Below are 27,192 nucleotides of genomic sequence, written 5' to 3'. Positions count from 1 at the left end.
TTTTGATGCAAGCAGTTAAAGTAATAGTAGATGAGTAACATGGAAAAGGCAGGGACTGTGTGCCAGCTCCTGAATGTTGGGAGAAGCGTCGGGAGTGGGAGAGTAGAGACCAGAGATAATTTCATAAATCACGACTTCCCACTTCAGTCACTGACCAATATTGATTAAAATTCATGCTAAAAATTAAATGTCATAAATGATCATTTTTCAATTCTGTAGAATTAGCGAATTTAACTACCAGTTAATTCCAATTTATGAAATAAATTGTATTCAAATGTGATTTTGCACAGGGAGTACCTGAGAGTTGTGATGTTATAACATTTGCAGGGAGAAATGTTTGCGCAAATAGGGTGAGTTCGACACATCTTATTTTAAGTGTATGCAAGATAAAGAAAGGATCTGATGTGTAAAGTGGCTGGATCAGCCAGTTGAAGGGGGAGTGTGCATGTCCCTTTAAGTGCACTGTGGCACTTGAAATTGAGGCTTCAGGCTCTTGTCTTGCAGTTAGAGGTATTTCTTCTACACATTCAGCAGTCAAGGTCCGTGAGTTTAAAGATCACCCACCTCTGGAGAATAAAGATACCTCTGGGGATTCCTATGGGGATTCCTATAAGTTTAATCATTCATTTCTCTGGTGCATTTTCCTCCGGAGTGAAATTAATGCCTCAGCACAATTTCTCTGTATTGCCGCTGTTATTTAATTCATGATAACTTTCCCCATTCATCAGGTTTATATTTAAATCCGGTAGTGCGGAAGTTACATTGTAAATAATCACGGAGGTAAACCCTGCGCGACTGGATTCAGCTTAATGGAGAAATAAACCTGCGAACTGGTCTATGGTGGTGTGTGAGTACTGCAATAGGTGGAATATGATTTACATTGGTGGCATCGTTCAGAACAATTGGGCGCATAGGAATAATAATAGCATTAATTACTCACAGATCTTGTACCTGATACTATTCACTACGTCCCGGCTTCAGGATTGGGAAATTGGCATGGTACAGAGAAATTGGCATGGCACCAATATTTCTTGATTCAATAATGACTCCACAAGCTCCAGGATTCATGCAGCAAAACTTTAAGTGCAATATTATAGAAATTAGCCGGTACTTAAATGATTGTGTGTGCAATCAACATTGGAAAAATATGAAAGGTAATACAGGTGCTCCCCTACTTATGATTTTACGATGACACAATAGCATGACTGTCATTTACTTTCATATAATGTGTTAAAGGTCATCACAAGCATCGTTGATTTTTCCAATAAACTTTGATAATTCCTCTAAGGTGAATTTTTTGTAGCCTCGTTGGTTAATCACATTTTCGGAAAGCTTATAGGGACTGTTGGGAGAGAGCAAGGTAGTGGGGTCCGTATGGGGACTGATACAGCGCTGTCGTTAGAGAGTGGGGCAGCGGGATCAGTATGAGGACTGATACAGTGCTGTCAATGTTAGACAAGGTACGTCTCCAATTAAGATTTTTTTCAACTTATGCTGGGTCTGCTGGAACGCAACCCTATCGTAAATTGAGGAGCACCTGTGATGTTCTTCCATCTAAAGCCAGCTTTAGATAAACTCTTATCATTCTGACAAATCCAGGTCTAAATCTAATTTTCCTCCAGTCTTTGAGCAAGCACTTCCACTGCTGCATCTTACTGATCACCTCCTCACCAATGAATCAGAAGACCATGGTGTATGGCACTCACTGCACAAGCAGTCTGAAAATGTGTACAAGCCTGTTCAACTTCATTTTACAAAATCAACAATCGTTTCCAGGCTCCCCAATGCTCTCTGTGGAGAGAAAATTGCCAGATTTTTACCCTTTTAATGCCCTTGGTTATGTTTGCCTCTTCTCAAAGATTACATGGCTGCACAGAGGAGCAAGGCTGAAAGTGCCTTGAAGTAATCTGTTGGCTACACTTGTGACCTTTAGTCAGAAAATGCATGGGCTCTTGTCTCACTTTGGGTAGTGCAGCGGTTAGTTCAACTATATTACAGTGGCACTGATGAATACATGGATGTGAGGGGGTTGGAGGGTTATGGGCAGGGAGTAGGTAGGTGGAACTAGTTGGAGTTTCATGTAAATCGGTGCGGACTAGAAGGGCCAATATGGCCTGTTTCCGTACTGTTATTGCTATATGGTTATTATATGGAATATGGTTGTGAGCTGTGGCACAAGGCATTTTACTTAAGGCAGAACTAAAGGTTGAATATGTTTCAAGTTCTCTTGCAGAGGCTCTTGTGCTACAATGTCTGTTATGTACTCTAACAAATTGGAGGGTTGTGCCCCATACAGACAAGCAGCTCCAACTGCATTTTAATAAGGTCTAACATATTCAAAACCCATGCAAATATGGTTTGTGTTTCATTTTACAATTTTTACACTAACACAAAGGAAAGTCAGATTGTTATTCATTTTATTAAAATCTAGTGATTGGTTATATGTAAAAGCATGGCAAGAGGATCAACTAAAACCTCCCTGGGATGGTCCCTTCTGTGTACTTTTAATTACAGACACCGCAGTAAGAACAAGAGAGAAAGGCTGGACCCACATTCAAAGAATTAAACCAGCTTCTGAACCACAACATCACGACACACAGATTCAACCCTCAACCTGGCGTGCAGTTCCTCATCCTTCAGACCTGAAACTTACACTGCGCCGTGACAAAGTGCCGTAATGTTACATTTATTGTTGTATTTTTTTAACTGTTTATACATTTATTGTTGTATTTTTAACTGTTTATTTTTTTAACTGTTTATTCATTTATTGGGGTATTGTTTGTTAACTGTTTATGTCACTTCATTACTCGCTATGTTTTAAGTCCCCCTGGAATAGGGGCAGCAGAGGTTACAATTGTGCTCCTTTAGAATGTAGACAGGGCATAGATTTAATGTATAGTCATAGTGGGATATGGGTTAACAAGGGACCAGGGGAACTGAACAGCTTTAGTGGAGTACATCTAATTTGTATCTTAGCCTACACAGGTATTAAAGACAGGAGTTTTAAAGCGATAGCACAAAGGACATGGTGGGACAAAGACAGACAGAATGGTAGTCAGGATTGTACATGTCGCAGAGAGAGAGAGTTAATACATATGCTAATGTACACAGACAGGCTGCAACTCACAAGTTCAATGATACATATGCTAATGTTAGCAGACAAGCTGCAACACACAGTTAAATCACAAGAAACAATCCCCCCCCAGCTTGGTCTCTTTTCATCACCCCGTGAAGGGGAGCACCAGTTACCAACAACGTGAGCTGCTTGACACTTTAATATCAGGCTCCAGACAGCCTTCGGAGATCGGTGGCCCTAGGGTTCGGGGCTGAAGAGGACATCAGATACTAGCCACAATTCAACGGAACCGCCTGACTACTGCTACTCGTTCGCTGCTGAAGGCAGCGTCTCTCACAGACTTCGTCAGGACAATGCGTACAAAAGTCGGGTGGTTAAAAGACACTGCTTCAATGTTTCAACGTGAATCTGCCCATGCCCATGTTCAGACGTGGCAACTTCGGACTGATGTGGGATGGACTAGACTCTTTACTGAGAACTGGAGCCTGATACTCGCAACCCTAATAAGCAGCTGGACTCGCTACTCTGACCTTCATGGTGCTCCCCTACCTAAAGACTTTACACAGAGATTACAATTCGGTTATTGACCAGCTGGGTAAAACTACACCTTACACTTGAAAGATCAGTATTACTGATCTAAAAGAAAAGTGAGGGTGGGGGGGGGGGATCAGTCACACTGACACTAGTAACCAAAGATCAGTAACACTGATCATGGTGAAAGATCAGTATTACTGATCTAAAAGAAAAGTGAGGATTGTGAGAGATGGGAAAATTGATCTAAAATTATGAACATGGAAGAAACTAAAATTCATCAGTTAATGGCTGTAACCAGTACAAACAGGATAAGCTTGGGGGTTAGGATGCAGGAAAGCAGAGTCAGCACGATTAACATAAGAATCTTCTAGTCTTTGTGACAAGACCATAAGACTAAGAAAAGGAATGGTAAGGTACAATAGAATGTAGGAAGTTGAGGTAGTCTGGATCAGATTAGGGTCTCCTAGCCCTGGACAGAAGTACCAAGTCCTACATATCTAATTAGCTAACCATACACAGACTTATACATATGAAATTAGCCAACCCTAGATAGAATGAGTCAACTCCGCATACCAAGAGATTGTAGCCCCGAGAATCAGGAAGGTGTGAATAAGGACAATGACATGATGGGACACCCACAGGATACCCCCTGGTCCTCCAAGTGTACTGAAACTGCACGTAGGCAGGAAGGATTACCTATGCCAAACCCATCCAGGGGGCAGAAGAATGTAAGGGGGAGGGCACTCTGATACTGAAATTGACTGTATAAAAGTTGGGTGAGCCCCAGTATGTGTGTGTATTCCCAGGGTAAGGGGAAGCACCCAACTTTGCATTGTTGTAGTAATAAATGTTCTTTGTTCTCAATTTTTGTCTCGAGCAATTTCTTTAAAGGTACTTTAATTTCTAACACCCCTCTGTCTGTATCCCCCTCTCTCTGTATTCCCCTTCTCTCTAAATCCCACCTCTCTCTGTATCCCCCCTCTTTCTGTATCCACTCTCTCTCTGTATCCCCCCTCTCTTAAATCTCCCTCTCTGTATCCCCCCTCTCTCTGTATCCCCCTCTTTCTCTGTATCCCCTCTCTTAAATTCCCCTCTCTAAATCCTCCCTTTCTCTGTATTCCCCTCTGTATTCCCCCTCTCTCTCTGTATCCCCCCTCTCTCTCAATCCCCCCTCTCTGTATCCCCCTCTCTCTGTATCCCCCTCTCTCTAAATCCCCCCTCTCTCTGTATCCCCTTCTATCTGTATCCCCCTCTCTCTATATTCCCCCTCTGTATCCACCCTCTGTATTCCCCCTCTCTCTGTATCCCCCCTCTCTCTCAATCCCCCCTCTCTGTATCCCCCTCTCTCTGTATCCCCCTCTCTCTAAATCCCCCCTCTCTCTGTATCCCCTTCTATCTGTATCCCCTCTCTCTATATTCCCCCTCTGTATCCACCCTCTGTATTCCCCCTCTCTCTGTATTTCCCCACTCTCTGTATCCCCCCTCTTTCTGTATTCCCCCTCTTTCTGTATCCCCCCTCTCTCTGTAATCCCTGCTCTCTCTGTATTCCCCTCTCTTTCTGTACCCCGCCCTCTCTGTATCCGCCCTCTCTGTATCCCCCCTCTCTCTATATTCCCTGTTACGCCACAACGTTGAAACTGGCTGATCTCCATCAGTTTGGCCTCTTCTCATTCTACCATTTTACCTTCAGACATCATCCTCTTCCTAAAACTCTCCCCTTTTTGACAATGCTCCTTCGTACCTCAGGGCCAAACGTTTGTCCACCTCTTGCACAATGGCAGATGTAATTTATTTAATGTTACTCCCACAACCCATTTTGGCACTTCTAGCCATGTTAAACTACGTAACAATAAAAATTGCTATTGTCAAATACCTTAAACTATCATTTTCAACATTCAGATTTCTGAGAATTAATAAACCTAGAGCAACGCTACATCCCATGAAGAGATTCTTGTCGTCAAGGTTAGATTTTTCAGTTGATGGTTCCAGCCTACAGTGCTATGGAAAATAATCACCTAAACTCATTTCCTCCCAGAACCCTGATGTGAACCCACTGACCATGATAAATAATAATTGAACATGACAGCACAGTACAGGTCCTTCAGCCCATGATATTGTGCTGACCTCTGTAAACCTACTCCCCAACAACCTAGGCCATACTAGATCTAGTATTGGGTAATGAAAGTGGTCTGGTGTCAGACCTCCCGGTGGGGGAGGATTTCGGTGGAAGTGACCAAGAATAGAACTCCCTGACCTTCAGAATAGCTATTGACAAGGATCGGATTAAAGTGGTAATGTGGTTAATTGGGGAAGGGCTAATTATGATGGGATGAGGCAAGAACCGGGGAGAGTGAAATGGAAACAGATGTTCACAGGGAAAAGCACAGAAATAAGGTGGAGGATGTTTAGGGACCACTTATGTGGGGTTCTGGATAGGTTTGCTCCATTGAAACAGGGAAAAGATGGAACCTTAGTTGACAAAAGAGGTGGGACAGCAAGTTAAGAGGAAGAAGGAAGCATCCACAAGGTTCAGAGAGCAAAAGACAGGAAGGGCTCATGAGAATTATATGGTGGCCAGGAAGGAATTTAAGAAAGGACTTTGGAGAGCTAGAACGGGGCACAAGAAGGCCTTGGCAAGTAGGATTAAGGAAAACTCTCAGGCCTTCTATGATTATGTGAAGAACAGAAGGATGATGAGAGTTAAGGGAGGGCCACTTAAAAATAAAAGAGCTAGCATGTAGCTGGAGGTAGAGGAAGCGGGGAGGTCCTCAATTAATACTTTGCTTCAGTGTTCACCAGAGGGACTTGGTCAAGGTGAGCTCAGTATAGAACAAGGTTATGTGCTGGAGCATGTTGAGGTAAGGAAAGAGAAAGTGTTGGATCTTCTTAAAAACATGAAGATTGATAAGTCCCTGGGACCCGATAAGTTATACCCAGGTTACTGCCATGAACAAAGGATGATATTCCTTGTCCCATCCCTGGCCACAGAGGAGGTACCAGAGGATTGGAGAATGGCAAATAGGGACCCCTTGTTCAAAACAATCATAGGGAAAATCCTAGGAACTGTGGACCGTTGATTCTTACGTCAGTGGTGGGCCATCTATCGGAGAAGATTTATGAGCATGTAGAGGTATAATTTTATCAGGGATGGCCAGAATTGTCTTTGTGAGAGGTAGGTCATGCCTCATGAGCCTAACGGAGTTTTTTGAGGAAGTAACAAAATAGATTATTGAAGGAATGGTGATAGATATGGTGGATATGGATTTTAGTATGGGCATTTGTCAAGATCCCCCATGATAGACTCATACAGAAAGTCTTGAGGCATGGGATCTGTGGATTCAGAATTGGCTAGCCTGCAGAAAGCAGAGGATGGAATGTATTCTGCTTAGAGGTCAGTGACTAGTGTAGTTCTGCAGGGATCCTTTCTGAGACCTGTGCTCTTTTTGGCCTGGGTGAAAAGGTAGAGGGATGGGTCAGTAAGTTTGCAGATGACATGGAGGTTGGAGGTGTTATGGGTAGTAAAGAAGGTTGTTGTAGGTTACAAGAGATTATAGGAGTTAGAGTTGGGTGGTAAAGTATCAGATGGAATTCAATCCGGATAAATGTGAAATGATGCATTTTGGAAGGTTGAATGCAGGCTTCTTAACTGTGGGCAAAAGCAGAAGGACGTTGGGATCCAAATCCATAGATCTCTCAAGACTGCTGTGCAGGACAGTAGCAAAAAAAGTATAATGTCAACTTGGAAATCAGAAGAGAGCCTAAGAGTACAGCAATGGTACATGGAAATGAATAAATGTATTCCATTGGAAAAAATAACATATAATTTAAAAATAAAGTCACATTATTTGAACAAATTTGGGAAGCGTACGTGGAACACAACAGAGAGGGCTTGCCGCGGACCTCCACCCCCTAAAATGATAGAATGAGAAGAAGACGAAATGAACTGACCCAGTGTGTAAAAGTAGATGAGACAATTTTCTTGTTTATTTTCATTGTGTGTTGACATTGTTTAATAGGTTTAATGTATTGTATATGTTGAACGTTTAATGGGTTTGGAGGGGGGAAAAAGGGGAGAAAATGCCACTGTGTATATTCAAGATGGAAATGTTTGTGTGTATTTTGATTAATATGGTTCATAGTATGAAAAAAAAAAAAAAAATTAAAAAAAAAAGACTGCTGTGTAGGTTGATAGAGTAGTTTAGGAGGTTTATAGAATGCTGGCCTTCATTAATTGGGATTTGAATTCAAAAGTCATGAGGTAACGTTGCAGGCTCTACAAAACTCTGGTGAGACCACACTTGGAATATCATATTCAGTTCTAGCTGCCTCATTACAGGAAGGATGTGGAAGCTTTGGGGAGGGTGCAGAGGAGATTTACGTGTCTTATGAGTCAAGGTTAGCAGAGCTAAATCTTTTTTATCTTGGAGTGAAGAAAGATGAGAGGGGACTTAATAGAGGTTGATAAGGTTATGAGAAGTATGGATAGGTTGGGCATCTTTTTCCTGGGGCGAGAGTTGCAAACACCAAAGGAGATCTGAATAAGGTGAGGGGAGGAATGTTTAGGGGAGATATACGTTTTTTACTCAGAGAGCCAGGAATGCATTGCCAGGTTGGTGGTGGAGGCTTCTACAGCAGGAACATTTAAAAGGCTCTGAGACAGACACATGGATATAAGAAAAATAGATGGTTATGGAAGTGAGGTAGGGAAAATTTTGTTTCTTGAGTAGGTCTATCTAGGTTGGCACAATATCGTGGGCCGAAGGGCCTGTACTGTGCTGTAATGTTCTATGTAATTTATTTTTCTTATATCCATATGCCTATCTAAGAGTCTTTTGAATATCCCCATTGTACCACCCTCCATCACTACACCCGGCAATGTATTCCAGGCACCCACCACTCTTTGTTTTAAAAGAAACCTACCTCTGACATCTCCCTTAAACTTTCCTCTACTCACCTTAAACAGATGTCCTCTGGTGTTTGCAGGAAAAAGGTGCTGGCTGTCCACCCTATCTAAGCCCCTCATAATCTCATGCACCTATCTTAAGTCACCCCTCTTCCTTCGTCTCTCAGTGGTTTCTAATTCCACGTTTATTTCCTCCGTTCCTGGATTTCACTAGCCTCTGTGACATTTAATTCAACCCTGTAGCCACATCAAACAACACAGCATGAAGGCCTCAGGCTTGTCTTCCAATAAATCAGGCTGACTGCCGCTGACAGTTGGACCACATGAGCACTCGGGGTCCATGACTCACCGCTCGCTGGAGGCATTATATGCAAAGCTGAAGGCACAGATTACATGGTGTAACTTATCTTAGAGGTGCACAGTCTTCTCAAAAAAAAGCTCAACATGAGAAAATGGGCATTTTGACAAAATGTCTGCTCGAATTGGAGTGAATTCCATATGATAAATACATGGTGCAAACAGCACAGAATCTCCTGGTGCAAACAGCACAGAATCTCCTGAATTTCAGTTGTTTCAACTTGCAAATTAATTTGTAGGGTACTTCATCCAGAAAGGCGGCATGGTTGGAGTAGTGGTTAGCACAATGCTGTCACAGCGCCAGCGACCCAAGTTCAAATCTGGCGCTGTCTGTAAGGAGTTTGTACGTTCTCCTTGCATCTGTGTGGGTTTTCCCCGGGGGTTCTAGTTTCCTCCCACCATTGGAAACGTACCAGGGGTTGTAGGTGTAATTGGACGGCAAGAGCTCGTCGGCCAAAATGGCCTGTTACTATGCTGAATATCTAAATTTAAATACATTTAAATTTAAAATTAAAATAGCCATGACTCCCTTTTGTGAGGGACATGAGTGGATGTTGGCAGGATCCTCATTTTCAGACAGCATGTGTGATCTGTTATGGGGGTTGGGAGTTGAGAGGGAGAACCCAGAAGGAGTCCTGGGAAGAGTGTTGTATTCTGACAGATGTTTCTGCAGAGTGATCAGGAGCAAAACCCTCAGTGGCGCATAAGAGAGATGCAGCAGAGAAATGGGCCATAAAGCCCATCAAGTCTTTGCTGACCATCAATCATCCCTTTGATTCAATCCTACATTAATCCTAATTCTCCCTACATTCTCCAACTTCCCCCAGAGCCTACCACCTATCTGCACATCAGGGGGCAATTTAAAGCAGCCAATGAACCTGCCAGCCCACACGTCTTTGGGATGTGGGAGGAAGCCAGAGCATGCTGGAGAAACCCACAAGGTCACAGGGAGAATGTGCAGACTCTACAAAGACAGCAGCTGAGGTCAGGATTGAACCTGGGCCTGAGGCAACAGCTGAACTGACCTCACTACGCTGCTGCCCATTTAACCATGGGCACCAGCTGGAGCCTGACTGAGATCAGCAACTTCAACATGCATCAAGCAGTAATTCTGGGGCTCTCCTGGTATGCATTGTCCACAACCCCCTGAACAATGCATGTAGAGCAGTGGTTCTCAACCTTTTCTTTCCACTCATGTACCACTTTAAGTAATCCCTATGCCATCAGTCGCGCATGCAGCCATCTTCAGCGCAAACTCCGGGAGATCCAAAATGAGTGGTGGACTAGCCTCGCCAAACGAACCCAGCTCAGCGCGGACATTGGCGACTTCAGGGGTTTCTACGAGGCTCTAAAGGCTGTGTACGGCCCCTCACCCCAAGTCCAAAGCCCGCTGCGCAGCTCAGACGGCAAAGTCCTCCTCAGCGACAAGATCACCATCCTCAACCGATGGTCAGAACACTTCCAATCTCTTTTCAGTGCCAACCGCTCAGTCCAAGATTCCGCCCTGCTCCAGCTCCCTCAACAGCCCCTAAGGCTAGAGCTGGATGAGGTTCTCACCCTGGATGAGACATATAAGGCAATCGAACAACTGAAAAGTGGCAAAGCAGCAGGTATGGATGGAATCCCCCCAGAGGTCTGGAAGGCTGGCGGCAAAACTCTGCATGCCAAACTGCATGAGTTTTTCAAGCTTTGTTGGGACCAAGGAAAACTGCCTCAGGATCTTCGTGATGCCACCATCATCACCCTGTACAAAAACAAAGGCGAGAAATCAGACTGCTCAAACTACTGGGGAATCACGTTGCTCTCCATTGCAGGCAAAATCTTCGCTAGGATTCTACTAAATAGAATAATACCTAGTGTCGCCGAGAATATTCTCCCAGAATCACAGTGCGGCTTTCGCGCAAACAGAGGAACTACTGACATGGTCTTTGCCCTCAGACAGCTCCAAGAAAAGTGCAGAGAACAAAACAAAGGACTCTACATCACCTTTGTTGACCTCACCAAAGCCTTCGACACCATGAGCAGGAAAGGGCTTTGGCAAATACTAGAGCGCATCGGATGTCCCCCAAAGTTCCTCAACATGATTATCCAACTGCACGAAAACCAACAAGGTCGGGTCAGATACAGCAATGAGCTCTCCGAACCCTTCTCCATTAGCAATGGCGTGAAGCAAGGCTGTGTTCTGGCACCAACCCTCTTTTCAATCTTCTTCAGCATGATGCTGAACCAAGCCATGAAAGACCCCAACAATGAAGACGCTGTTTACATCCGGTACCGCACGGATGGCAGTCTCTTCAATCTGAGGCGCCTGCAAGCTCACACCAAGACACAAGAGAAACTTGTCCGTGAACTACTCTTTGCAGACGATGCCGCTTTAGTTGCCCATTCAGAGCCAGCTCTTCAGCGCTTGACGTCCTGCTTTGCGGAAACTGCCAAAATGTTTGGCCTGGAATCAGCCTGAAGAAAACTGAGGTCCTCCATCAGCCAGCTCCCCACCATGACTACCAGCCCCCCAACATCTCCATCGGGCACACAAAACTCAAAACGGTCAACCAGTTTACCTATCTCGGCTGCACCATTTCATCAGATGCAAGGATCGACAATGAGATAGACAACAGACTCGCCAAGGCAAATAGCGCCTTTGGAAGACTATACAAAAGAGTCTGGAAAAACAACCAACTGAAAAACCTCACAAAGATAAGCGTATACAGAGCCGTTGTCATACCCACACTCCTGTTCGGCTCCGAATCATGGGTCCTCTACCGGCACCACCTACGGCTCCTAGAACGCTTCCACCTGCGTTGTCTCCGCTCCATCCTCAACATCCATTGGAGCGCTTTCATCCCTAACGTCGAAGTACTCGAGATGGCAGAGGTCGACAGCATCAAGTCCACGCTGCTGAAGATCCAGCTGCGCTGGATGGGTCACGTCTCCAGAATGGAGGACCATCGCCTTCCCAAGATTGTGTAATATGGCGAGCTCTCCACTGGCCACCGTGACAGAGGTGCACCAAAGAAAAGGTACAAGGACTGCCTAAAGAAATCTCTTGGTGCCTGCCACATTGACCACCGCCAGTGGGCTGATAACGCCTCAAACCGTGCATCTTGGCGCCTCACAGTTTGGCGGGCAGCAACCTCCTTTGAAGAAGACCGCAGAGCCCACCTCACTGACAAAAGGCAAAGGAGGAAAAACCCAACACCCAACCCCAACCAACCAATTTTCCCCTGCAACCGCTGCAACCGTGTCTGCCTGTCCCGCATCGGACTTGTCAGCCACAAACGAGCCTGCAGCTGACGTGGACTTTTTACCCCCTCCATAAATCTTCGTCCGCGAAGCCAAGCCAAAGAGAGATGCCATCAGTGCTCTGTGATTAGTAAGGGATTACTTAAAGTGGGATGTGAGTGGGAAGGGAAGACTGAGAATCACTGCTCTAGACCCAATTGTTACTGAAATATTTTGCTTGAGAAAAATTGTCATTTCCTTTGGAGTTATGAAACCATGCACATACCGAGTCAATTAGGTACGGTTAAAACAGTGGTTTTCAAACTTTTTCTTTCCACCTTCAGCAATCCCTTCCTCATCACAGAGCACTGATGGCATAGGGAATACTTAAAGTGGTATGTGAGTGGAAATAAAAAGGTTGAGAAGCACTGTCGTAGAGACATAGACAGCAAGATTAAAAGAAGATGCTAGGATAATGTGTTTATTGTCATTACAATGTGCCTCTGCACCAAAATTCTTACTTGCTGCAGCTGAACAGGTAATTTGCAAAACAAAATACAAAAACGACTACAATAGTTTACTTCATTTAATTAAAAAGGAATGATAAATACAAATAAAAAAGATATGAAATAAATATTCAGTTATCCTCGTGCAAAAGAAAGTGACTTGCAATAGTACAGATAGATTCATTTAATAAGGTAATATCCAAGAGTCTGCAAACTGTTCTTTAACCTTGAGGGGCCAAATTTTAAGGTAATCTGTATCTTTTGCCTGAAGGTAGCAGTGAGAAGCCAGAGAAGGCACATACTTTGTCAGGTGTCTGAAGAGGTTTGGTACGTCATCAAAGACTCTCATAAACTTCTACAGGTCGACCGTGGAGAGCATTCTTGCTGATTGCATCACTGCCTGGTATGGAGGCACCAATTCTCAGGAAAGGAAAAAACTCCAGAGGGTTATTAACTTGCACTGTGACATCACAGGCACCAGACTTCACCCATCAAGGTTGTCGACATTAGGCAGTGTCTTAAAAAAGCAGCCTCTATCCTCAAAGACCCCCATCACCCAGGACTTGCCCTCTTCACTCTGCTACCATTGGGAAAAAGGTACAGGAGCCTAAAGACGAGAGTTCAGCAGCACGAGAACAGCTTCTTCCCCTTTGCCATCAGATTCCTGAATGATCAAAGTCTCAGCCTTACTTTTCGTGCCCTGTAATTGTTATTTTTTTTATATCATAATGGTTATAACATGAATGTTTGCTGCCACAAAACACCGAATTTCATGACTTGTTCATGACAATAAATCCTGATTCTGCTTCTGAGAAGAGGTTGCAACTGGGTGGTGGGGGTCTTTTATGACGTTGGCTGCCTTCTTGAGGCAGCGCCTCGCATAGATGCATTCAATGGATGGGAGATTAGCTGCAGACGTTGGTTGGTTTTTAGATAGTGGCAGAAATGTCACAAGAGGTCCACTGCTTAAAGTCCGGGACTCTTAGCTGGGAGTAGAGGGAGAGGAATTGGCCAGGGTTGTTCCCATTGACTGCAAGCCACGATGACTGCTGGGTGATATTTACAGACAGTAGCTCAGGATTCAATGAAATAAAGAACACCTATGTAGCTTCCTGGTAAGATTTATTCATAAGGCACTTGTCAAGTATCAACTGATAAACATATTATCTGCTCGAATGAGAGAGGGGATTCTAGTTGCCGTGAACTGTATTCTGGCAAGAATTCATCATCCTCAACAAAAGAATGGTCTGAAAGTAAACAGAAGATCAAGGGTATAGATCAGATTAGAACACTGTTCAACTCTTCCACAGAAGTCAGAAATAGATAAACTGTATTAAATACAAATGCCAATCAATGCAAGCTTAATGTAATAATGTCTTCTTTCTTAATGTAATAATGGTTCATTGTTGATTTTTATTGAGTTATTTAGTGAATATGCACTTAATTGGAATTGAGAGAGTTGTGCACCTGGTTTGACTGTTGCCTGTGCCTTGACCTGCACCAGAATTAAAATGGTCAATGGTCAAGTTTTCTGGAACATTGTGGATTCTGGCTATTCTTTGTCTCTCCTTTCAGTGGATTTATTGGGATTCTTTAGAGAATATCTCCAAGAAATATGGCACATGCTCTTACCCAAACACATACCCACCACCAATCCTCCTCTTCGGAAGACTCTTGGCTTCAAGGATGACTTGTTTCCACTTTGGTTTTGTGGGGCCTAATGTGGAAACCGCAGACCCTCCCGCAGCCGGGGCTAGAGGGCTGCTGATAATGCAGGCGGCATTTCCCTTCTGTCATTTACTCAGGCATGTGCTTCTGCACGCCCTTGAGCTTCTCAATGCCCCACCCACCCTCTCAGCACACCTCCTCCACTTTGAGGAGTCTTGGCCCAGAGAACTCCAGGAGATGTTGGGAGTTTTACACTTCTTCAACAGTGAATGGTTTTCGAACCCCTTGTGGAACAGAGCTCGGAAAGAAGAGACTGGCACCTACGCCACACAATAGTAAAACGTAGCTAGAGAATGACTAGAGCCTTGGGGTTGGACTGGGAGAAGATGGTAATGTTGGTTCCCTTATTCTACTCCATGCCAACCAGCTATTTATTTAATAGGGTCTTCAATTGTACCCCCTTCACCAGTGAATCACACCTGCATTATCATTACTCTCATCAAAGGAAGGAAGTTTCATCTAGCATTTTACACTAACTCATTCTTTGGCCATGAGGTAGTTTAGTCTTTACCATTATGGGTTAAAATTGCTTTCTAGGAAGATTAATGACTGGCTGATTTTTTTTATTGGCAGGACAGTAAAAAGCTAGATTCAGTTCGCGTTGAGGGGTCAAGTGCATCTGATTGAACCCATGTATCCTTTCTACACGCTTGTGTTTGCTGTGCATCTTTAGCTGAAGAGTGTGACCCTTTAAGGTACGTCCTCCATGAGATCAGTGCCTGCAGGTTTGTGTATCACATCTTATGGGGATGATGAGATAGGAATCGCGAGGGCTTGTGGTCAGATTGGAACCGAGTTAACGTTGTCTTACTGGAAACTTGGGCTGAGGCCACCACGATGTGGTGATGTCAGTGAGAGATGGGTGAAGTATGCATCAGCTTCTGTGCTCATGTTTCTACCACCTCCAGCACCTCATGTCCCAAAATTTAGCACTTCCTCTGCAAAATTGTAGCCCACTCTGCAACATCTCCTTACCCAACAACAGGGATCCCCACATGGATAACAGGCATTGCATACAGTTCTCTCAGCTCCCCCCACTGATTTACTGTCCATGAAGCAGTTCCCCTGAAGGCACCAGATGTAAGTTATTGGACTGCCTCACCAAAGCCTTCCAACCAGTTTACAACAGGACTTATGGGTGTGTAGCATATCAATTTTCAATTCTTCTACAATGTCGCCAATGTTCCAAGGAAGCTCAATAGAAGCTGCATCTCATTTTATAACAACACACATTGCAAACGTTTAGAGTCAGGTTCTCAGGACATAATCATGCCTATTTTCAGACAGCTGTGTGTAGCTCCATGCTGGGCTTTTAAAGCTGCTTCAGGTTCATCCTAATCATTTTTTCGCTCTCATTCCATTGGCTGTTTAATTGCTGCTGCCATGACCGTGACCATGTACCTTCCCCTTTGTTTTTTCTTCTCCTTCTCATCTATTTGTCTTTGCTTTTAACTTGTTTCATCTTCATGCCAGGCCACTCTTCCCCTTGAATCTGTTCTGCCATTCAGTCTGATCTAGTTGTAACCTCCATTTTCTATTTCCATCTCCCTCTTCCACTCCCTTTCTTTGTCAGCTCTGCTGAACGATCCCTGACTTAAAATTTCAAACTCCTTCTCTCCCTGTGGATGCTGCCTGATCTGCTGAGTGTTTTCTGTTACATTGCCTTTTTTTAAATCTTTTTACGTTTTGCTCTAAGAATGCCTTTGAAGTTTTCTACCATCTTTTATATCCACCAATGCAGACAAAGTCTAGATCACATACTGAATGTTCCGCAGTGGAATATGCTCCTCAACCCTATTTTATGAAGACAAAATGTGGCAGAGTAGATAGAAATGTTTCTGGGAGAATGGAAAAGGTTTGTTAGGGAAGGTCATATGCAAAGATTTTAAAACAGATCTTATTTGAAATGCTGGAGCTCTGATAATACTGGAGACATCGGGGCTTTTTGCAAGAGCTTTGAAGAGTCACTAAATGGGTTCTTGTTTACCCAAAAGCACCAGATGTAAAAGAATGCTGGCTCCTATTGTCTGCAGGAGAGTTTTGCTGTTGTAAGAGGATCATGTGGTTTGGAAAGCAGAGAGAGAGAGAGAGAGAAGCAGAGATCAGAAGTTGTGAAACTGAAACAGGACAAGCTGGCAAGCTTTTGGAGGATAGCCTGGTCGAAGCCCTTGTGGTTCATGCGAGAGGAGAGGACTGGCTGTCTAATGTTTCACTTGGAATAAGGGAAACAAAAAGGAACTCTGTGCTGACCTGAAAGAAAGAGGTTATCATCTGGAGAACCCTGCCGGGGCAAGTTTCATCAGCAAGACCCTGAAGTGACTGATGGAAGTACCTCAATTCTGGATGTCCTGGAACAACACATCTCTCTCTCTGAAAACCAACAAGAACCTTCCTGAGCAGTAGCCATTCGACCACCAAAACCTGCTGAACTTTATACATGTTAAATTCTGTGCGTAGTATAAGAATTGTCTCCAACTAGTGAACTTGGAGGAATGAGAAGTGAGATTGGACTGTGAACCAAAGAACTTTTCTGAACTTATAAACACATTGCATGCACGTGTGCTTAGAATTAGAAGGGGGTTAGGTTAGGTAAAGTAAGTTAATAGTGATAAAGTGTAATTCTGTTTTCATGTTTAAAGATAATTAAAATCAACTTTTGTTTAAGTAATCATTTGGCTTGGTGAATATCTATTGCTGCTGGGTTTTGGGGTCTTCTGGGCTCGTAACAAAAAGAGTTAAGAGGAAGGTTCTACACAAATAGACAATGAGTAATGCTACACCACATGAATATTGCAGAAGTAATCAAAGCAGCCACTTCTTTAGTCCAACTTTTGCCATTGAGATAAGCTACAAATATTTATGCAGAGCAATGGCTGCCAATGCACTTATGATTCACTGTACAAATCCCATCCCTTCACTTTTAACTCTATCCACAGCAAACCGTGTAGCTCGGGAGCATTTACATTGCTCATACACTCTCGAGCCACGCATAATAGGCAGTCGGCAGCATCAGTTGTCATGCAATAATGGCACATAACCTGGTTTCAATTAAAGTGCAGAGTAGCATTGGAGCGCTTCTTAGAGGGCAAAGTTGAAAATGTGATCAGAGGAGAATGAAGCACAGGAAGAGGAGGAATTTCTGCCACTTCCTCCCATGACTCACAAAAGTCGGTATAAAACTTGAGCCACAAGTACGTAATACTTTCCCCCATGCTTTAGCACCGAAACTGAAGGAGCGCGCTTTATTTAAAATAATTAATATGCTAAGAAGTGAAATATCACTCATAAATACTGGTGAAGCAGGTTATATATTTTAATCCTTGAGCTACAGTGTGACTCCTGATATAGAGAGAGGGGAGATATTGGGGCCGTTTGCTGCAGATCTCATTCACTCCTCAGAGAGAGATTTATGATCAGAATTGGACGTTTGTAACCAGTGGCATACAGAAGGGGAAACCAAGAGGTCGAGAAAGAGCACCCACAGGAACTATGCCTCTTCAGCAGGTACAAGGCACATGCTATCTCTAAAGATGAAGACTGTCAGGAAATTTGAAACATTGCCCATGGCATGAGAGGGAGAAGGGGAAATATGCGTTGATAGTCCTGTGAATTACAAAAATGTGCTCGTTATATTTAAATATATCAAAAAATGGACAGTTGAATGTGGAGGTGCATGCTTTCAAAACTCCTGTATCTTCGTCCACTGGTAGGGAACGTGACTGGCGTGGGATGGGTCCTTTAATATGTGATCATCTTATAATGGGAGGTGTAGATGGAGCTGATGGAGGGGAGGTGTGATGGCCTGAGTTGTGTTCACAACTCTCTGTGGTTACTTGTGGACTTGGGTAAAACTGATCCCTTACTCAGCTGTGATGCATCTACAAAAATTGGTCAGTGACTTTGGGGACATTCCACATCTCTTTCAGCTTCTCAGGACTCCTTTCCCTTCACTCCATCTTCCTCTCCACAACAGGAAACCATGGCCAAGAAATAACACTGGACAACAATTTTCTTTCAAAGGGTTTACTTCCTGACAAAAATGATAGACAACTTCAAGCTGAATGCAAAGATAATTTTAGATTTGCTGCATCAAAGGAAGTTGGAGATGAAATGAACTTTTATTGAAATTAGCATGTTTAATCACAACATGATGTTGGTTCAATTGACCTAAAAATGTTTTGTTGCTGATTTTCATTTGTACTCAGCATCTGATGCCTCTCACATCAATGACAAACAACAATCAGCCAGCATTGATGGATTCCAGTTGCTTTTCCATGGTCGCAATGACCTGGTGAAACCTTTCACCCTGTTTTTCTTTTTTTTTTAAATTTTTTATTTTTCACACCATAAATCACATTAACCATGGTACACACTTTTTCCTTTTCACACATATACAATGCCATTTTCTCCCCCCTCCCATCCATTTAAAGTATACATTCTAGGATACATTAAATCAGTCACACAATGTTGTCATTCAATAAAAATACACCAGAAATTCTACTGAGTCCATTCTTTTCATTTCCTTTTCCTTCCTTAGGTAATGATTGTCCCCGGTAGGTTTTCGCTATTGTATTTAATGTAAGGCTCCCAAATTTGTTCGAATATTTCAATATTATTTCTTAAACTATATGTTATTTTTTCTAATGGAATACATTTATTCATTTCTATATACCATTGTTGTATTTTCAAATTATCTTCCAATTTCCAGGTTGACATAATACATTTTTTTGCTACGGCTAGAGCTATCTTAACAAATCATTTTTGTGCATCCTCCAAATCAATTCCAAATTCTTTGTTTTTTATGTTACTTAGGAGGAAGATCTCTGGATTCTTTGGTATATTGTTTTCTGTTATTTTATTTAATATCTGATTGAGATCTTCCCAAAATTTTTCTACTTTCTCACATGTCCAGATTGCATGAATTGTTGTTCCCATTTCTTTTTTACATCGAAAACATCTATCAGATACTGTTGGGTCCCATTTATTTAACTTTTGAGGTGTAATGTATAGCCTGTGTATCCAGCTATATTGTATCATACGTAACCTCGTATTTATTGTATTTCTCATCGTTCCGGAGCACAACTTCTCCCATGTTTCCTTTTTTATCTTTATATTTAAATCTTGTTCCCATTTTTGTTTAGTTTTACCATTTGTTTCCTCATTCTCCTTTTCTTGCAGTTTAATATACATATTTGTTATAAATCTTTTGATTATCATTGTATCTGTAATCACATATTCAAGGTTACTTCCCTCTGGCAAACTCAAGCTGCTTCCTAATTTATCCTTCAAGTAGGATCTCAATTGGTAATATGCCAGCGCTGTATCTTGAGTTATATTGTACTTATCTTTCATTTGTTCAAAGGATAAGAATCTATTTCCTGAAAAACAATTTTCTATTCTTTTAATCCCTTTTTTTCCCATTCTCTAAAGGAAAGGTTATCTATTGTAAAAGGGAGTAACTTGTTTTGCGTCAATATTAGTTTTGGTAATTGATAATTTGTTTTATTTCTTTCTACATGAATCTTCTTCCAAATATTGAGGAGATGATGTAAAACTGGAGAACTTCTATGTTGTACCAATTTTTCATCCCATTTATGTAATATGTGTTCAGGTATCTTTTCCCCTATTTTATCTAATTCTAATCTCGTCCAATCTGGCTTTTCCCTTGTTTGATAAAAATCTGATAGGTATCTTAATTGTGCGGCTCTATAATAATTTTTAAAGTTTGGCAGTTGTAAGCCTCCTTGTTTATACCATTCTGTTAATTTATCTAGTGCTATTTTTGGTTCCCCCCCTCTCCATAAAAATTTCCTTATTATTTTCTTTAACTCCTTGAAGAATTTCTCTGTCAGTTGTATTGGCAATGCCTGAAATAAGTATAATATCCTTGGAAAAATGTTCATTTTAATACAGTTTATCCTTCCTATTAGTGTTAGTGGTAAATCTTTCCAATGCTCTAAATCGTCCTGTAATTTTTTCATTAGTAGATAATAATTGAGTTTATATAGTTGGCCGAGATTTTTGTTTATTTGTACACCTAGGTATCTTATTGCTTGCATTTGCCATCTAAATGGTGATTCCTTCTTAAATTTTGAGAAATCCGCATTATTCATAGGCATTGCTTCACTTTTATTTACGTTTATCTTGTAACCCGACACTTCTCCATATTCCTTCAATTTCTTATATAATTCTTTTATTGATAGTTCTGGTTCTGTTAAGTACACTATAACATCATCCGCAAATAAACTGATTTTATATTCCTTGTCTTTTATTTTTATTCCTTTTATATTATTATCTGATCTTATCAATTCTGCTAGTGTTTCTATAGCTAACGCAAACAATAAAGGTGATAGTGGGCATCCCTGCCGTGTTGGCCTGCTTAAGTTAAATTGCTTTGATACATGTCCATTTACTGTCACTTTCGCTAACGGTCCTTTATATAATGCTTTAATCCAATTAATATACTTTTCCAGTAAAATGAATTTTTGCAATACTTTGAACAAATAATTCCATTCTACTCTGTCGAAGGCCTTCTCTGCGTCTAAAGCAACTGCTACTGCAGGTGCTTTATTTCCTTCTACTGCATGAATTAAGTTAATAAATTTACAAATATTGTCTGTTGTGCGTCTTTTTTTGATAAATCCAGTTTGGTCTAAATTTACCATTTTCGGTACATACTCTGCTAATCTGTTTGCTAATAGTTTAGCTATTATCTTATAATGTGTGTTAAGTAAAGATATTGGTCTATATGACGCTGGTGAGAGTGGATCTTTCCCTTGCTTTAGTATTACTGTAATTATTGCTGTTTTACATGAATCTGGTAAGCTTTGTGTTTTATCAATCTGGTTGATTACTTCCAGGAGGGGCGGAATTAATAAGTCTTTAAATGTTTTGTAGAATTCTATTGGGAATCCATCCTCTCCTGGTGTCTTATTATTTGGTAATTTTTTAATTATCTCTTGTATTTCTACTATTCCAAATGGCTCTGTTAATTTATTTTGTTCCTCTATTTGTAGTTTTGGTAGTTCAATTTTAGTCAGAAATTAATCTATTTTCCCTTCTTTCCCTACGTTTTCAGTTCAGTATAATTGTTCATAGAATTCTCTAGTTTTCCTTAATTTCTTTTGGATTATATGTAATTTGTTTGTCTTTTTTCCTTGATACCAATACCATTTTCTTAGCTTGTTCTGTCTTAAGCTGCCATGCTAGGATTTTGTGCGTTTTTTCACCTAGTTCATAATATTTCTGTTTTGTCTTCATTATATTCTTCTCCACCTTATATGTTTGTAGTGTTTCATATTTTATTTTTTTATCCGCCAATTCTCTTCTTTTAGTTGTATCTTCCTTCATTGCTAATTCTTTTTCTATATTTACTATTTCCCTTTCCAACTGCTCTGTTTCCTGATTATAGTCCTTCTTCATCTTGGTTACATAACTTATTATTTGCTCTCTAATGAATGCTTTCATTGCATTGAATCCACTGATTCCGTATTTATTTCAAAATACATTTTTATTTGTTTTTCAATAAATTCTCTAAAATCCTGCCTTTTAAGTAACATGGGGTTTAATCTCCATCTATACATTCTTGGAGGGATGTCTTCTAACTTTACTGTCAATATTAAGGGTGAATGGTCCGATAGTATTCTAGCTTTATATTCTGTTTTTCTTACTCTATCTTGCATACGAGCTGATAACAAAAATAGGTCTATTCTTGAGTATGTTTTATGTCTAGCCGAGTAATATGAATATTCCTTTTCCTTTGGGTGTTGTTTCCTCCATATATCCAAAAGTTGCATTTCTTAAATCGATTTAATTATAAATTTGGTTACTTTGTTCTTTCTGTTAATTTTTTTCCCAGTTTTGTCCATATTTGAATCCACATTCAGGTTGAAGTCCCCTCCTATTAATAAGTTCCCTTGCGTATCTGCTACCTTCAAAAAGATATCTTGCATAAACTTTTGATCTTCTTCGTTAGGTGAATATACATTGAGTAGATTCCAAAACTCTGAATATATCTGACATTTTATCATTATATCTCCCTGCTGGATCTATTATTTCCTCTTCTATTTTAAATGGCACATTTTTACTAATTAATATAGCTACTCCTCTTGCTTTTGAATTATACGATGCTGCTGTTACGTGTCCTACCCAATCTCTCTTTAATTTCTTGTGCTCCAATTCAGTTAAATGTGTTTCTTGCACAAATGCTATATCAATTTTTTCTTTTTTCAGTAAATTTAGCAGTTTCTTCCTTTTAATTTGGTTATGTATTCCATTAATATTTAAAGTCATATGTTCAACGTAGCCATTTTATACTTTGTTTATCTTCCCTTTCCGTTTCTCCATCATTACCTTTCCTTCTTATCCATTTCTGTTTTCTTGTTTTGAACCCTTTATAAGACAACATTCCTAAAACATCAAACATTTTCCTTATTCTCCTATTTAAAACTTCTTTAGCCCCAATCTCCCCTTCCCCTCCTGAGTTGTCCTTTATCCTTTGTCGGACAACCACATCTCCCCTCTCCATTTGGATTTGCGAATTCACTCGCAAGCGTCAGCTGATTTTGCAGTGACCGCAACTCCTCCCCACCCAGCCCCCCCCAGAAAAGATTTCACTTTTCATATGTAACAAAGGTCACTCTTTTAGTTCCCTCCTTATTCCCTCTATTCCATTTCCTTCCCTTATTAATTCTTGTCTATACTACCTATATTTTCCTCTAAATACGGATACATTCATGTATGCACATTATACATATACACACATATACCTCTTTACCCACATACATATAAATCGTGGTCATTTTTACTCTTATTACATATCTTCATCTCTCTGGTTGTTTTGTAGTTGTTCTGCAAATTTCCTTGCTTCCTCTGGATCCGAGAATAGGTTTTTTTTTCCATAAGATCGTTTTCGATGTAATGAACTCCTTTCTCTTCTTCAGGAGTTCAAAACTTATGTGTCTTTTTAGTTCTCAGTCTTTTGTACTCTCGTTACACGTCTTCATCCCTCAGTCTATTTTGTAATTGTTCTGCAAACTTTCATGCTTCCTCTGGATCCGAGAATAGTCTGTTTTGTTGTCCTGGAATAAATATTTTCAATACCGCTGGATGCTTTAGTATAAATTTATACCCTTTCTTCTATAAAATCGCCTTTGCTGTTTTGAACTCCTTTCTCTTCTTCAGGAGTTCAAAACTTATATCTGGATAAATGAAGATTTTTTGCCCTTTGTACTCCAGTGGCTTATTGCCCTCTCTTACTTTTTCCATTGTCTTCTCCAGTACCTTTTCTCTTGTAGTATATCTTAGGAATTTTACTAAAATAGATCTTGGCCTTTGTTGTGGTTGTGGTTTAAAGGCCAATGCTCTATGTGCCCTTTCTATTTCCATATCTTGCTGTAGTTCTGGACATCCTAGGATCCTGGGGATCCAATCTTTTATAAACTCTCTCATATTCTTGCCTTCATCTTCCTTAAGGCCCACTATCTTTATGTTATTTCTTCTGTTATAATTTTCCATTATATCTATTTTCTGAGCTAACAGTTCTTGTGTCTCTATAACTTTTTTATTAGATTCCTCTAATTTCTTTTTTAAGTCCTCTACCTCCATTTCTACTGCTGCTTCCCGCTCTTCCATCTTATCCATTCTCTTTCCCATTTCTGTTAAGGTCCTATCTATTTTATTCATTTTCTCTTCTGTGTTGTTTATTCTTCTTCTTAAATTATTAAATTCTTGCGCTTGCCATTCTTTAAATGACTCCATGTATTCTTTAATAAGAGAAAGTATATCCTTTGTCTTGCCTTTCCCTTCTTCTTCTATTTCACTGTACTCTTCCTCTTCCTCTTCTTCTTCCTCTGGGTTGGCCATCTGTTGTTTCTTTGTTGCCCTTTTCTTCTCTTCTTTCTTGTTTTCATTGTCTTCTATGTTCTCCTCTTGTTGCTGCTGTTCTGTAGCTGTCATTGCCGGCTGTGGAGATCGACTCCCCAGCTAGTCACCCCTCCCATCGGTGTGTTTTTTTGCATTCGCGGTTGTGCACTTTTACTCAGCTCAGCGAGCCATTTTTGTAGTCCACTTTTTACTGACCTGAGGGAGCGGGTTTTTCTCTCCACCGCGGGCCTCTTCGAGCAGGTAAGCCTTCTCCTTCTTCCGTTGTCTTCTCTTCCTCTCTTCTTACCGTTGATTTCGATTTTTCTTTTTTCGTCGCCATCTTCTTTCCACCTTTATATTCACATTTCTTTAATTTTAATTTTTGTGCCTTTGTGTTTTCCTTTGTTTTTTCCGACTTTTCTGGAGAGGGCTGGAGTTCACCGTCCGGCCACTACTCCATCACGTGACTCCTCCCCACCCTGTTTTTCAATGACTGCACTAAGATCAGCAGGGAAGAAGTCCAAGTCTGAATGCAGAAAATGAATTTTCATCGACATGTTGGAGTTCATGGCCTTGTATGCTTGAAGCATGTTGTCAATCATCTGGATGTAGTTGCTAAGAAAATTCTCAACATCTTTAAATGCTGTTGCCTTCATAACATTTTTCATCAATCCAAGTTTATTATGAAGAGGAGGCAGAAATATCTTTGTTGTGTCGACAAGTGGTTTATGTGCTGCATTTTTCTGACCTGGAACCAAATGCTTACAAAGCACCTTATGACTCTTTAGCATGGCTATCCCATTCACAAATGAAACAACAGTACTTGGTATATCCAAGCTGCATTCCTAGTAGCTGTGCCAATACTTTTAGATCACCACAGATGATCCAGTGGTACTTGTTGTACCGTATGTGTTTCAACAACAGTTCCATGTTATCGTAAGTTTCTTTTATGTGTATTGCATCTGGAGGCCTCTTCCCCACCACAGAGGCCCAATCACCACATCAGACTGGGCCACGCAGCCCCGCAGCTTTCTTCCATAGGTCTGCACCTTACTTCGAAGTTCACATATCTCCACAGCATTGTATCGTCCAATGTTCAGCAATTAAGAATTGTTGCATGGCACCTTACCTAACTGTTGCAGTAGCATTAGGTTGGAAGAAGCCGCTGCAGCCATTGCCACACCGGAAGAGAGAGAGAGAGAGAGAGAGAGAGAGAGAGAGAGAGAGAGAGAGAGAGAGAGAGAGAGAGATTGATTCAAGGCTGAGGGGTTGAGGAAGAGAAGGAAGGGAAGGGTCATAACCATCATGTAATGAATGACATTTTCTTAAATTTAAACATTTATTGTTCTGTATCTTTGGCTTGGCTTCGCGGACGAAGATTTATGGAGGGGGTAAATGTCCACGTCAGCTGCAGGCTTGTTTGTGGCTGACAAGTCCGATGCGGGACAGGCAGACACGGTTGCAGCGGTTGCAGGGGAAAATTGGTTGGTTGGGGTTGGGTGTTGGGTTTTTCCTCCTTTGCCTTTTGTCAATGAGGTGGGCTCTGCGGTCTTCTGTATAATGTTTTATTAATTACATGTATGGAACATTTTTAACTAAAATATTCAAAAAAGGGGAAGCAAAATCTTTGTTGTCCAGTGTCCTGAGCTGTTTTTTAGATATAACCCATCTTTCGGGAAGCAAACTTTTTGAAAAAAAATTGTTGTCCAGCGTGTTATGAAAATTTGAAGGTGATTTTCATGATCAGCACTCAGAACAGTCTAAAGGGTGGTAAACTCCCACCTGGTCCAGATCCTGCCCTCATCAGTGCTGCAGTTAGTACAAAGCTATTACAGCAAAGGGACCCAGGTTCGAATCTGCCACAGTCCGTAAGGAGTTTGCATGTTCTCCCTGTGACCTGCGTGGAGGTTCTCTGAGTACTCCAGTTTTCTCCCACTCTCCAAAGATATATGGGGTTTTAGGTGAATTGGGTGTAACTGAGTGGCATGGGTGTCAATAGACAGAATTGGCTTCTACTGTATTGTAGATAAATTTCTATGTACAGCACGGTAACAGTCCCTTTCAGCCCTCAAGCCCGTGCTGCCCATTTGCACACAATTGACCTACAAACCGAGGGAAACCCACGCAGACAACGGAAGACCATACAAACTCCTTACAAACAGCGCCAGATTTGAAACCCCATCACTGGTGTTGCAAAAGTGTTGTGCTCACTGCTACACTAACTGTTTAAAACTTAAATTTTTGATTCCTGCCCTCAGAACTGCATTGTGACATTTCCTGCATTTATCCTTGGAGCCTTGATGTCTGAGTGGTTGGCAGTTTCTTACCAATTGATGAATTGTGAGGGTAGGGTCTGTTGCAAACCTATCCCTGGGAACCTGGCCTGAGGAAAACACACATCCTGGATGTGATTTTTCTGAAGGATTGCTTCGCAAATGATTTTTTTTCACTGAATACAATTGTAAGCTGAATTGTTTTTAAAAATTGTGCCCCTTTTCAAATGGCTTCAATTTTATTAAGTATGATGAAAATGTAACCTTTGAGGTCACATCTGATATCGTGAGGAATTTAAAATAAGTGATACAGCCTCATGATCAATTCATGTTTATTGAACACGACACATTACAGAATCAGGATAAAAAAAAGTCAGTCTCTTCCATTGTTTCCTTAATTATGATAAAGATGGCATCAAAATAATATTTTAGAAGTTTAATAAGACAAAAAGTTAGTTCTAAAAACACAACAGCACTTTATCCCCCACCACCTGTCTGATTTGCCTTCTGAAAGATCAGTGGTTTAACCTCCCTCTGTGTGACCCTGGGGTCCCAACACTTGGGCTTCACCCTCTGTGTGACCCTGGGCTCCCATCACTCAAGACTTCACCCTCTGTGACCCTGGGCTCCCAACACTCAGGGTTCACCCTCTGTGTGACCCTGGGCTCCCAACACAGGGCCTCACCCTCTGTGTGACCCTGGGGTCCCAACACTCGGGGCTTCACCCTC

General features: G+C 41.4%; 1 protein-coding gene across 1 annotated transcript in view; it reads right to left on the bottom strand.

Annotated features, from left to right (window-relative positions):
• Nucleotides 1–13,766: 13,766 nt before the first annotated feature.
• Nucleotides 13,767–27,192, bottom strand: part of LOC138744615 (microtubule-associated tyrosine carboxypeptidase 1-like) — a 115,946-nt gene continuing 102,520 nt past the window's right edge. Inside the window, exon 9 of the mRNA XM_069901037.1 lies at nucleotides 13,767–13,845. Within this exon, the coding sequence (XP_069757138.1) occupies nucleotides 13,789–13,845 (57 nt within the window). The 3' untranslated portion in view covers nucleotides 13,767–13,788. The remainder of the gene's footprint in view (nucleotides 13,846–27,192) is intronic.

Source organism: Narcine bancroftii, chromosome 10 (genome assembly GCF_036971445.1).
Source record: "Narcine bancroftii isolate sNarBan1 chromosome 10, sNarBan1.hap1, whole genome shotgun sequence".
Classification (NCBI taxonomy): Eukaryota; Metazoa; Chordata; class Chondrichthyes; order Torpediniformes; family Narcinidae; genus Narcine; species Narcine bancroftii.
This window is presented reverse-complemented; position numbering and strand designations above follow the sequence as displayed.